Genomic DNA, 14,475 nt, shown 5'->3' with positions numbered 1-14,475 from the left:
CAAGGGAAGATTAATAATATGCTACCTGGATGATCCTGGTGTGTCAGATGGGCCTGAGTTACATGAGATTGTTGACTGCCTCTTTCTCTTGATTATAATTATCATACATCACCATGAAATAAAGTGTACTCACCGGTTTTTTTATCACTGTTTTGAATAGCAAACCCGCCTTTGCAGAAGACTTTGTTTGCTTATTTGCATTGTCACTGGACCAAATGCGTGTTTGTTATTGCCTCCCCTCAGCCTTGTCACCATGTTATCACCCTCTGTCTGTCTCCGACTCTTTGTCATCCGACCTTCACTCTGTCAGCATCTCATGCCTATCAGGCTGACATCACTCTGGACAGACCAGACAGAGCTCTACGGGTGAATATGTCTGATGCTCAGACTGTCCGTTCACAAAGTATATTGAAAACAGGTTCAATTTTAGAGTAGCAAAACATGTCATGCTGCTGTCTGCTCTGTACAGGTTTTTAAAAATGTAATTTCTCCTTTTCTTTTTTATTAAGTTGTACTGTGATTTCAATACATGAGAGGCACTTTTTGCAAAAGGAAATAAGATTCAACTTCATTGTCATTGCACACCGAGTACAGGTAGCCTTATGAGACAACGACATGATGATATCTCTACACCAGTGGTGCTATATGAATACAAATATTCAGTTATATTCAGTTCATGGTCAAAACAAACATCAGGGATATATAGATTCATATAAGTGTGACTTTTTATACTGAAGGATGTTGGTTGATGAAATGCTTATACATGGCACTAAAAAGCTTGTTGCCATTACTATGTTTTCTTTGGTCCAGTCATAGTTGGTCATAGTGTTTGGGTGTGATCTCTCATTTGTCTGTTCCACCTCATGGTGGTGTGTGGTAGATCCACAAAGGGATTATTATCACCGTGAAAACTATAATTTGAGGCCCTGCATGGTGTCATTAGAAGAGTCAAGTGCAGTACAACATCATGTTCTGTCAACACAATAACATTTTAAAGTACCTGGAGGTCTGAACTGCTGATTCAGGGACATACTGACAATGTGTTTCCAGCTTTTTCTGCAAATGTAGAAATACACTGTATATACAAATACAATAATAATTGATTAATCAATTACTTATTTCACAGACAGTTGATTTTCATTATCAATTCAATGTTTCGTCATTTATCGAGCAAATTTGCTAAATATATTTTGGCTCCAGCTTTTCAATACATCCCTCTGAGTTCTGGGACCTTATGATGTTCACTCTTTTTTTTGGCATAAAAAGATGTTAATTAATTGCTCAACTGCTCGTGTATCTCTTTCCGTCTCTTCTTCTGTCAGGTGCTGTGAGTGCAGCGCTTCGCTGTCCCACTGGTATTATGAAAAAGATGGACGGCTCTTCTGCAAGAAAGATTACTGGGCCAAATTCGGGGAGCTGTGCCACGGCTGCAACGACCCGATCACCACCGGCCTCATCATGGTAAGAGGATCCATCCGCCGACTCTCATCACCTGCCTGGGTCTTTGTTTGCTGATGAACCTCGAGTTACAGCTTGCAGCTGCGACACTCGCACCACGCACATACATGCAAGAGGACAAACACACACACACACACCTGGGTCCATCCATTCACAGCCTCACTGGTTGGTGTGTGACAACAAACATACGTACACCGAGGATCTGTGCCAGACCCGTAACTGACCCCGAGGCCTTTGGCTGCTTTATCAGATTGTCTTACAGGCCACCAGTGAAAGTCGGATTAGTTGTTGTGACACAGGAGAGCGGAGAGGTTGAATGAGGTCGAATAGATGCGGTCAAAGCACCGGAAAGCAGATAAACAATGCAGTGAGCCTCCGCTGATAAGTGCTGCTGCATTATAGAAAAGACAAGATACAAGCATCAAAGGAGAGTCGTGTCTATTTGTTGATTAGTGATGGAATCACACACATACAAAGCTTGAAGAAACTGATTAATACTGTATGTTGTTGAAATAGAATATGTTGGCAAAGGGCTCTGTTTCCCTTTCAGCGAAAAGCCAGCTGCAGCACAAATGCAGGTGTAATGTAATTTATTTGTGCCTGTTTGGTCATCTCCTGCTCTGAATGAACTCACCCCTGCTGAGCTGGTTGCAGAGGGTGCAGCTGCAATTTTTATGCTTTTTTCAGCCCCCACCACAGACCACCTCTGAGTACAAATGCAAGGCCATTTTCAGGGCTTTGGTTTGCAGATGCACACACACACACACACATACCTCTCCAAACTGACACACAAACACCTATAATGTTGAGTTTTGCCTTCTTTCAATTTGCTAAATATGTTGTAATCTACCGTACTAAAGACTAAAATGTAAATTACAGTACAGCCTAAACGCAGTTGCGTGTCTTATTGTTGATTAGTTAATCAGCAAGCTATTTTGATAATCAATTAATCATAAATATTGTTTTTTAGCATGGGTATTCATCACTGCTAAACTTCGTAGAGTTGTTTTTTGTAATCCACGTGTTCAAACCACCCAATGAAGTAAAATTGTAATTATCAGCGATGGCAGCAGACGTTGGGGGAAACTGTGTCAGCTGTGTGAGGCTCATACTCTGGAAAACTACCGCCTGTCTACTTTACATCAAGCTTGACAGGAAATTATCCACAGAAAACACTAACTCATCATTTGCATTCATTTGAATTAACTTACTTTTTTTTTTTCAATTTGTGCTGGTAAATTGGACACAATTATTGGTATTAACTTACGTTTTTTAGATTTATTCTTTGACAAAATATCAGTACTGGTAAGTATTTGTTATTTACATTTCCTTTTAGATCATTTTAAGACTGTTGATGGTCCTATGAAAGGAGAAGCTGGTTAAAATATTAATCTGAGTTCATTCGTTGCGCATGAAGCATCTTCTTTGACACATTCGCCTCCCGGTCAGATACAGCAGCCAGCAGGTCATGTGTCATGGTCACGATGAACAGAAATCATTCATGGCTCTGCCTTTCTCTGTATCTCTGAGTGTGTGTGTGTGTGTGTGTGTGTGTGTGTGTGTGTGTGTGTGTGTGTGAGAGTGTGTGTGTGTGTGTGTGTGTGTGTGTGTGTGTGTGTGTTGTCATTTCCTTTGCCTCCAGACAGCTTGCCCTTTGCAGTGCAACCTCAGCAATGAAACATGTAGGAGACTCTAAAGTGAATGAGGTTGAGAGATTGCAACACTCTTCTCTTTCCTTCTCTGGTTTATTGCTCCTCTTACAGTGCAAAAACACTGATTGACTGTCTCTGCAGTTACACTTGAGTCAATTTGAGATCGGTCAGCCAATCAGCCTCTAGGTCCCAAGATGGCCAGACCAATTGTATCACCATGTCGAGTCCTCTCCAGTCCTGCACAGTCACTCTGACGTCTGTGCAGATTAGAAGGGAAACACAGTCCTATTTTTAAAATTCACTGATACCACTGCACCCGAAAAGGTTTCTGTCACAATCAGTCTGTAGACATAGAACCCATGAAGGTGATGTCCACCGACAGCTGAGCCTTGCTCTTTAAAAAAAGAAAACAATGTTTTGGAATAGCTTTCCAATTGGTTACTCACAACTACACTTTGGTAGAAAGCCTTGGTATCCGAGTGGTTACAGTACATAAGAAACACAGATAGAGGGGCTTTTTTTGTTTATTGTGGGCAAAAAACGAACGCTAGAAGCTATGAACAGTGTCAACACATCTAGCTGAAACATGTTCGTCTTTTGCCCATAATAAACAAATAAAAGACCCTTTTCCTGTGAGTGCCGGTACTTTGTTCCTTCTGTCCTTGCCACTTCTGTGCACCCGATATTGTTCAAGATTTGGAGCCGTTCTCGCTGCCACCTTCTCTTATTTGTTAACAGTACATGCCATATCACCACAACGGCCTGGGTTTGATTCCAGCCTGGGGACCTGTGTTGCATGTCATAGTCCCTCCATTTCTACTTTCTCTCTAAAGGTGAAAACGTGCCAAACACTAATCTTTAATACAATATCTTTAAACATTCTTTTTAATTCCACCAAGGAGGTCAGATTTTTGCCACAGATTGTTTGTTTGATAGTTTAGAGGACATTGATGTTTATTGATGATGAGAGGTTTTTGAGGAGGCCGTGAATCAAGAAACAAATGATTCGTTTTTGGTTTGGCTTTTTACAATTTGCTCATCGACTACTGTGCTCCCTTGATCTGGCCCATTTCCTCACGGTGTGTATTTAAATACAGCGAATTGTGGGCGTCATGCTGCTCCAGGGGATCAGGATGCGTGCCGTGTAGCCTCAGGGCCTCAGTATGCCTCAAAAGGGCATTTCGGATTATCTGCAGTTTATAACTGTATGTATGTTTAGATGCAAACAGGTGTGTGTGTGTGTGCAGCTTCATTGTCTGCTGCTTCTGCTCCAGTCAGCACCTTCAGGCTTGAGTAAACTGATAGTAATTCAGCCGGAGGAAGTGACTCAGTTATTCACTGCCCTCACTGAGACTGATTTATGTGCTGAATACTAGTTAACTGATGTAATTGAATTTCGTCTCCTACCAACCCTCGTTGCCTCTAAACGTCCACCACACCTGTTACTGACAGATGAATGTGCAGCAGCTCCAGCCATCTCCACACTCAGTTTGGAGTCGATCAGCCTTTCTGCAAACGACTCAGGGCTGAGAGCCAGCGGATGGGAGCGGGACAGACATCGACCAGACATCGACCTGGGCCTGTGAGATAATAACTTTGGTTTCACGGTTTCTCCCCCTCGCTGCATTATCTTTGCCACAACGCTCCGTATCAGTATGCTCTCAACACTTATGTGTCCATTTGACCAGCAAGACATTAAGCCTTCGGTCAAACAGTCTTTGATTTAATAGTGATGGTGTAGATGCATCTTAGTGAGATAATGAACTTGGTTTGTGAGTGAAGTGGACTTGTGGAAAAGGGGAAAAAAGATAAGGTAAATAATAGATTAAGCTTGTTGGGATTATCTTGAATGATTGGATAAAAGGCTGCGTGTTTGACTTGTGTAAAGGCCCAGTTATGCTAGAAAATAACTGGTTTGTATAACTTTTTGTTCGTCAAACGTTGGGATGAAAAAGTGTTTCATTCCACACTCAAAAAATCCTCATCACAGAGGAGGGAAAGATGCAATATCGGTTCAATAAGGAGATAGCAGTGCTCATTTTCAGATAGTGTCTCTTGAAAAGCTTCCATAATTAAACCTCTGGCTGTTAGTCCATCGGGTCCCATTATTGTCATGACCCATCATGAATCAGTGTTTTATGTATTTTCATCATGTGACTTCAGAGAAGCTGTTGGTGATTTTGTTGAATCTTGGGAACTTCTGTTCTCTTTCTTTGTTTCTGAGATTACAAGAAGTTACAAAATAGCAGAAGGTGAAATCCAAGACGTTCCCCTACAAGAAGTTACAAAATAGCAGAAGGTGAAATCTAAGACGTTCCCCTAAAATCACAAGTGCTTTTTGGCATCATGTGTACTCATATCCAGATCTGAAAGCTCCCCTCATCACATTGTTTTCTGTTTCGATGTAATGAATACATTTGGGTACTTCCCTTATACGTGTTTACAAATAATAAAAGGAAAACAATGAAAAGCAACAATGTAAAAGAATAAATAAAACATGGACATCCTTGTCAAAAATAACAGACCTGATCTGAGAAGTGAGACTGATAGTGAGTGTTTTTAGGGAAGTTTGTTTCATTTGAAATGTGCCAGGATTTTACTCATGACTAGTGTTTTCAGTAGTAGATACACACTTAACGTGTTATATTTCATGTAATGGTTTAAACCGCCTAACAGATCAGCGAGAGACAGCAGATCTATATATGTGTCTATGTGGTTAATATTGAGAAATGTAGATGTCTTTGGGGTGTTGGCCACCAAACCAATGGAAAGTCCCAAATATTTATTGTGCTTTCTCAACTCCGTGTGAGGTAGCTCTGTAGTTGAGTGGGAATCAGCCAGTTGTTTTTATAAATGCCTGATGATTGTTGTGTGTGGGAAGTGTTGGGAAATGGCATTTGATAAGATGTTGTTGCTGCTCAGGTTGGGACACTGTTTTCCTAGCAACAGGGCCAGTTGTTGATGATCTCATCAGGGATGTTGAACCCAGTCTGGATACGGCGCTCTGCCACAGTGTTGTCACTTCATTAAAACTCCTGAGGGAGGTCAGAGGTCAGTCTCATATACAGAGGGGAGTCTAATACAGCTGCTGGGGCCTAAGTGTCTTGCTCAAGGGCACTTAAGCTGGATGGCTCAATGCTGTGATGGAGGATCGGACTCAAGTATTTGTGTTGATCTTCTGTTTTAAACACTGCAGTCAATATCAACACTGAGATTAAGAGAGATCATAACGTGATCAGAGTCCTTCACTAAAGTGTTATTGAAACTTGTGTAGCATTTCCTCTTTCCAGAGAGGAACTGTGACGAGAGCAGCAGCCCACAGAGGGGCTGAAATCCCCCCTGTGGGCTGCTGGGTTTTACTTCTGAGCTAACCGCCTGCAGGTTTGACTAAACTCCACTGCACCTCATTGGACATGAAGTTACTGATTCAAGTGTTCCGTGATGGTACCAAACGGGAGAATGTCAGAGTTCACACAGCTCGTTTCCGCTTCCTCCAAGTAGCCTAGTGACAGACACGAGGTACTACCAAGGTACAGATATGTATGTATGCAGGAAATTACAGAACTGAAAGATTATGTTTAAGAGTTATATATGATGGTGGAACTGAAATTAATAACAAAAGGCAAAAAAAATGTATTTGCTTTAACAGTGTTTTGACTATAACACTGATGCAGCCATCTCTCTTTGCATTCTGTCTCTGCTGCTTTAACACAAGAACCAACAGGCAGTGCAGAGAGTATTAATATCTTCCCTCTCGTATGGTCCTCTGAGGGGTCGCCACATGGCATGCAGGACATGTTAGGGACATGAACAAAGTGAGACCGCAAGGACAAGTGAGACACGGAGCCAGAGAGAGGAGGGCGGAAACAGAGTGACGCAGCAGCAAAGATAAACCTGGGGAGAGAGATATAAGAGGCAAGAGAGGGGAGAGAAGTAGAGCGGAAGCTCAGAGCTAATAAGACATGTTAATTAGGATCACACAAGTATATCACATGTCTTAATTTATACTCAATGCGATGTGACTGTGATCTGTCGTCTACATTTAAAGAAAGACAATAACGTCACACTTATTCTACATGTGACTTAAGACTGTGTCTCTGTTGAAAGTGGAAATTCTCGTCACTTTCTTAGTTTCATTTTCACGTGGTCGTCATCAGTTTCATTTTCACGTGGTCGTCATCTGATTAGTGTGCAGCGAGAGAATGAACTAATCTATTGACTGTTTCTCTGAATATTTAATTAAGCAGTTTGCAAAATTTCAAACAAGGATTTCGTTGGTAAGCCAGAGAGTTTTAAGAAAAAACTAGTGACACCCACACACACACACACACACACACACACACACACACACACACACACACACACACTGTGTTCAATGAGAAAGAGCTTCAGTTTGTGATCATAACGGTTGTTCTAGTTCATATAATTCATTTCACTTAAACTATAACTAGGACTAGTGCTGAAACTACTCATCTGAGTAGGCGATTTACAGACAATTAATGGTCGATGGTTCATTTTGATGATCAATTGAATCATTTAAGTCACACATTTTTCGGTATTTTTTGACCTTTTTAGTGACTTAACGGTTTATCAGTTAATTGCCAAATAAAGTTACGTTATTTTGTACAGTGTGCAGCACTAAATGTGTTTACCATATGCTTTAAACAATGCTATTGTGCCTTTGTTCCACTTTTACAAAAGAAATTAAATCCCACATATAAACACAAACAAATTAACTACTGTAGAACATTATTCCCCCACGTAATACCCCATGAGTCAAGGCTGTAACTGTCACTCTGCTACTTTTCACTGGTTTGGAAATGAGATTTGCAGCAGCGGGGGCAGAAGAGAAGGAGTGAGGAATTAACTGAAGACATAGGAGATGAAGGGGGGCTGGAAGTGGGTGTGTGTGTGTGTGTGTGTGGTGGCGCGTGTGCAAGAGTGGGCGGGGCCAAACAGGAAACGATGAGGTCATAGCAAAAGTGAGAGAAACGAGGAAGGGAAGGAGGGGAGGGGGGGGAGCAAGGAGGAGTGACATTGATTCAGAGATGAGCTCAGCTGCAAAGGCGTGGGCTGCTCTCTCTCTCTCTCTCTCTCTCCTCCCTCCCCCCCGTAGCTCCGTCTCTCCGGCCGGTTTGGCTGCTGCCAGGGTTTTGTTGTGACAGCGGGGGAATCGCCTGCCTCACTAGAATGAACTAGAGCAGCGAGGAGAGTCACCGGCTCTCGCTGACATGGTGGGAGACTTGTTTTTCTGGAGCTTCTGCTGTCTCCGGCTGTGGAAAAGGGATAAGAAGGTGAGGCTGTTCACTGCTGCTGCCATGAGTTACCGGGTGTCTGATGGGTGATGTACAGTCAGGAGGCAGGGAGGGAGGCTGACTGCCTGAAGTGGCTGGTTGAGATGGGTTTGCCAGTTGCTCCTGCAGAGACGCTTTTCCATCTTTATCTCTTTGATTTAAAAAGCTAAAGTCTGACGTTCTACGCTGCTGCGTGTTATGTGCCATTTTAAAGTGGGTCAGTGTATTGCATGTGCCTCATCATTACCGATCTGCTCCTCTGTTACTGCGCTCTAGCTTTTTTCTTTTTTTCATGTGATGGAAAACTGATGAGCCATGCCACGCGTGCTATTTATAGGGAGCATTCTTCCTCTGATAAAAGTAGCATTCAAAGTGTGTGAGTGCGCACATTCAGAGATAAGCAACAGTGTCTGATAACTGTGTCACTGCAACATTTTATTTTTATTTAACACCTACATGCAGGCCACACTGTAAATCACAGTGGACGACCAACAGAGAGGAGGGAAGAAGCTGAATACATTACGACGTGTGAAGCCAAGGCCAGTGGATGCTGTGATAGTTTGTAGCTGAAGGGGGTTTCCACTCAGACAGCATCAATGTGGTCTACTGTTTTCTCTCTCAGGCTTTCAGTCTAATTGTATTTGCTGTAATGAGGTCTACTGTAGGAAGTCTAAAAGGGCACCAGGATCATGTCTTCCTTTGACTTTATTTCTACTCTGACAGCCTTGATTGCAGCAGTGTGAAACATCTTGATCATACATTGTATTTCTATCAGTCTTGAGGAATTCCCTCAGACACATGTTGGGGCTCTGACCCAGTTGTAAGCTCTATCTGTGGGGAGTATCAGGAATGCACGTGTTGTTTTTTGTTCTTTTTCTTCAAAACATCCGCACGAGGGTCATTTTTTAAACACATGTCTAAAGCTACGTGTTGATTCACAGTCACATATGGACTGTGTGTTTGAGTTTAGCTCATGAAGTTCATTACATCAAACAGGAGGGTTAAGCAGAGCCAGATCTCCCGTAATTTAGCGATGCCTTTCGGATGCACCTCCAGCGGTGTTGTTATGAGCTCATCGTTCCACATTTATAGCCGGAGCGGAGTGAAGTCAGAGGGTGTTTATGTGGGACTTGTTGAGGTAAAGAGACCAGCAGGCATGAGGTCCTGCTGTGTATGAATACAAGCACTTACACACATAAGTCAAGTCTTTTATAGAGAATGCTCCTCAGCACTTCCAACCTCAACAAGAGCGTGGCCCAGCAGAGCTAGTTAACATTTTCCATGTTGCTTTTCTGATAAAGAGTCTAAAATGCAGTGATGGATTGGATAAGTGGCCAATCATTGTGTCTGACAAATACTCATCTACTTCAATCAGAGGAAAATGTTCAGCTACTACATGCTGTGATTTTATGAAAGGTCTCTCAGGCGTATCATCAGCCCCTTGATCCACTCAACAGACATCTGACGATCACCTTGCCTTTTTATTTTCAAGTAACTTCTTTTATATCTGAACAGTTGGCGTCTAATGGTGCTCTTCATCTGTGTTTTTCATTAATGACGCTTGGCAGACACACACTCGAGGCCCCTTTCATCACCAGATATAATCGACGAGGGAAATGTGAAGTGATGTGAGGAAAATGGAAACTTTCACGGGGAAAATCTGAAACGTTTCGAGGGCAAAAAAGAAACTAAATGATTCAGTTTCAAACATAACCAATAATAACAGCAACTAAAATCTAATTATTCAAATTATTTATCTCTGTATTATTATTACAATCTTCAGATCTAGTGGCCTATGAGTCACTGTATAGTTTTCAACTCAAATCTAAAAATGTAACATTAGGTCCAAACTAATTATAATCCAGAGAAGTGTTAACCTAGACCGGAGCTCAGGAAAAGTCAACATGGGTGACTGATGGTCTGGAGGAGTTAAAGCATCCATGACTTATTACCAACATGTTTCTTCACTGTTTAGTGTCGCTGAGAGGATTAGACCACCATAAAGTCCTCCAGATGGCTTAAAGGGGTCCGTTCACATTCCACAGCTAACTTAAGGTCACACAGATGAATCATTAAAACAAATGAAGCTTACGGGCCCTGACACGCCAAGCCGACAGTCTCTGTGGATGACCATCGCAAGTAGTCTCTTTTGTGAGTCCGGCACCGATGGCTCAGGCCGGTCCTCATCCGCTTAACCATGTTTGCATTGACAAAGACATTATTTAGCATAAATGTGTCGGAGGAAATTGTTTAGAGCGAGATCTTGAGGTGGTAACAGCTCTTCATATGTTCAAACGCATCTAGTTATTGTATTTACTCAAGCAACACTAAATGAAAACAAGTTGCACCATGAAAAACTGTTTTTAACTTAATATCTATACGGAATACGGACTCTGAAACACACATGTATGTTTGGCAGATATGTTACAACATAAAACCCAATCCAGGCCTCTAAAAAATCAAATTAAACATCTGAGGAGGGAAAATCCCTCTTTGGTTAAACTGTTAGCCGCTCATAGACAATACAAGCCTAGTGGAATAGTAGACTTTGTATGAAGGGGTCAGAAGAAAAACGTTGAGTGTAATAACTTCAGCATGTAAGCTGCAGAAATGTAAATTGTTTCTGAGATCCTCTGAGATCCTCAGCATCACACATGGCAACTGAACATTGTGGTGCAACTTGACGCAGTTACTTCTGGACCCCGTCGACCCTCTCACCCTTCCCCCGGGGAGACACGTGTACACAGTTTGGTTCGTTGTCACTAGAAAAGGCCCCGAGGCTACATGACCGACTTAAACCGACTTAAACGACTTAGTCACACACACGCGAGCACGATGAGCTAATTCAGAAATAATGAAATACTGTTTGAGTCTGGAAGGTTTGATATCACATAGACTGATGATTTATCTGACATTTCCTCTTCTCCTTAACTGTCTTTATTTCTACTCTTTGGAGAGGAAGCATGTCCTAAATGTGAGCACAGCAGCTGTCGCCTGTCAAATGTTGTTTAAGAGAGTGTGTGTTTGTTGTGTGTGTGTGTGTGTGTGTGTGTGTGTGTGTGTGTGTGTGTGTGTGTGTGTGTGTGTGTGTGTGTGTGTGTGTGTGTGTCATGCCTGCCTGGCAAGCAAATGGCAGCCACAGCGTAGAGCCACACACCCTTTTCATCTCCGTCCAGCTGTCCTCTCTTCCTGTTTGTAGTGCTGCACCTAAGTAACACACACACCCACACCCGCACACACACACACACACACACACACACAGATTTAAATTTAAAGCCATCCACTAACAACTCTGATGCTAAAAATCCTGATAAAACAGTTGTATTTAACTTCGAAAGGCTCTTTCCATCCCACAGTATTCATATTTTGATTACGTCTTTAGATTTTCTTCACTCATCTCTCATTCATACTTTCGATTCTCTGATGCGTTGTGTTTACTCCTGCTGGCAATATCAGACAGTTATTGTTTACGGCTCCTTTTTATGAGGCTGCTTGCAGGACACATAAAGAAATTAAGTCGGTCAATAAACCCTGCAGCTGCTTTCTTCCCATGTCCATTACGAAGCCATTACATCTGTTTTCTCCGTCTCTCCGTCTCTCTCTCTCTCTCTCTCTCCTTCTCTCTCTGTCTCTCTCTCTCTCTCTCTCCCTGTCTCTCTCTCTCTGTCTCTGAAATGATGTTGTATTGTCAACATGAACTTTAAACATAAGGTTGAAAAGGAGGACAATTCTTCATCTGCAAGTACCCTATTCTGTGTCCCCTATTTGTTGCAGGACCAAATACAGCAAAGTGGGGATGTTATCTTACTCTTTTTATAAAAACCTAGTGGTGGCATGTTTTCCTGGTATTTTGCTGGAAGGTTCTGCTCAGATTAATTACTTAAAAAGCAGTTAATTAATATGCTTGTACGGTGTCTTCGTCCCTGCAGCCCGAGGGCCGTCAGCATGTGTTTATCTGTTGGTGTGTGTTCTTGGTTTCACTGCTGCTCACCAAGGAGGGCGGGGCAGCAGACATATGGCTGTAGGGAGTTTATTGATTCTTTGATCTTCACATTTTCTTCCTTTTTGTCTCAGTTACGCTGTTTACTTTCAGCTTTATGGACCATTTAGAAGTAGGGCTTCTCTTTTCGGGTGATAGGTAGTCCTGCTGTAATTTTCCAGTAACTTATAAAGCATCTCAGACTTCTGTCTGCGTCCATGAGCTCATGTTTTGCTCTTCATATTTACAAATATTAGTAAACCTTTTATGATCTAGACGTTTTCTCAGAATTATGTATTTTAATATAATCTAAATGTGCCCTTTTAAAGAAATAATATGCAAATATCAGTTTTCTCTTTAGATAAGGATACTACACAATGCCAAATTTCAGTTTTTCTTTTGCATTTATTTGATTGTCCTTTGTTCAGCACCCCTCCGTGAAATGCCCCGCCTCACTCTTGGTACACTGAATTTGCAATGCAGATCTTTGCAGTTGAGAAGTGCTGTCAGAGGGCTCACTCCCTCCAACATTTTCTGCCACTTAAAGCACAAAATGAAGCCACGAGCACAGCCTCGGGGGAGCACACAGCTCTGGTGGACCCGGCCCATCGTAGCTCATGTTTAATCATAGAAGTCATCAGGTATGCCAGTGGGTGGCTCATTTACATTGATGGGCGCAAAAATTACTTTAAAGGAGTTTTAAAAGGGGGTCGATATTGATATATGTGGAGGTGTGGGCCACTTTATCGATGTCTCAGTCGATCAGAGTCACAAGCAAGGACAAACAGATCTAATGAGCAGCAGTGAGAGTGGGAAGGTTGTTACTCGATGGAGTTGATCTTCTCATTTTGTCGCGATTTATGTGAATACTTTTAGAGTGTTTGGTTTTCTCTCGTTGGTCTGAAGAACATGGAGAGCTGAAACCTCGTCCTCAGATCTGCCCGTGTGATTAATCTGCTCATTGCCTCCTCTGCTTTTTGGCCATAACTCAATTCCCTCTCTTGTTTGCAAAACTGCCCTAAGCTCTCGGAGGGGGATCTGGCAGCAGCAAATTCAATCTCCCAGCTCTCAGTATTACCCTCAGTGACCAGACCTCGCCCTACTTCCCCGACCAGTTATCAAAGCCTCATGTTGCCTGTTGCTCCGGTCACATCAGAAACTCTGTTGTGAATTCTAGTGTTTTTCACTAGTGATCAGAAAACAATCCCTTTGACATCTTTGTACATCGAATGTTCACAGCCCAGAGAAGACAGAATGTCCTTTTAACTGTGTCTTTGGCTTTTCTCTTAACAGGTTGCAGGGGAACAGAAATATCACCCAGAATGCTTCACCTGTCTGAACTGCAGGACGTTTATCGGGGATGGCGACACATACGCTCTGGTGGAGAGATCCAAACTCTACTGGTGAGCAATATTATAAGACACGCACACACCTGACTATCAAAGTCTGTCAAAATCAAATCACACTGTGAAATGTAAACCGTGTTACATTCCTTTTTAACCGGCCTGATGTTTTAACACTGGCAAATCAAAGCCTGTGCAGTTTATGGTGTGGTAGCTCCGTTACCCGACTAATTTACCAAACTACTATTTTCTTTTTTTAGTTAGTTTTCCTAATTCTCTCTACTGCAACAAACTAATCCCTTTGAAGTGTAATGAATCCACAAAGAAACGCACAAGAAGCCAAAGCTGCAGTTGATTGACAAAATCTTAAATGTATGCAGCTTATTTTGGGCTTCAAAGACTTTTTGTCGACACAACAACCAACTGTGGTGACAACTGACTCTAAGGCAGGGTGGAGATTCACTTTCGCACTGTTTGAGATGTGGTGCTTCTTTTTTTGGGTATATTCTACCAAATATACAACACAGAAAGCTGCACAAAGTCCAGTTGTTCTAAGCTGGTGACAGAGATGCACTGTGGTGAATCGCTCAAAACACCGTAGATTCAGAGAAGATCATTTCTATGTGTTGTGATGGCTCTAATCGTAAACCCCGAAAATACAAAAATCAGTTCATTATGAAATCTCCCCCTCTTTTTGTTTCTGTCTCTGGTTCTTGACTTGTTTCGCTCCGGGGTTGTGTCAGTGTGAC

The 14,475-nt window shown here is 42.2% G+C and overlaps 1 protein-coding gene across 3 annotated transcripts in view; it reads left to right on the top strand.

Annotated features, from left to right (window-relative positions):
* limk1a (LIM domain kinase 1a) overlaps positions 1–14,475 on the top strand; it is a 42,503-nt gene that overhangs the window by 17,873 nt on the left and 10,155 nt on the right. For 2 of the 3 annotated variants that reach the window (XM_076100328.1, XM_076100329.1), the window contains 2 exons: positions 1,323–1,461; positions 13,677–13,786. In XM_076100328.1, the coding sequence (XP_075956443.1) occupies positions 1,323–1,461; positions 13,677–13,786 (249 nt within the window). Of the gene's footprint in view, positions 1–1,322; positions 1,462–8,144; positions 8,405–13,676; positions 13,787–14,475 lie in introns of those variants that run through there. The other variant, XM_076100330.1, reaches the window with a different exon arrangement.

The sequence above is a fragment of the Anarhichas minor genome, unplaced genomic scaffold, assembly GCF_050575085.1.
Source record: "Anarhichas minor isolate MPS153535 unplaced genomic scaffold, ASM5057508v1 ptg000026l, whole genome shotgun sequence".
NCBI classification, from domain to species: domain Eukaryota; kingdom Metazoa; phylum Chordata; class Actinopteri; order Perciformes; family Anarhichadidae; genus Anarhichas; species Anarhichas minor.
Note: the sequence above shows the minus strand (reverse complement) of the source record. Positions and strands in the feature narration are given on the sequence as shown.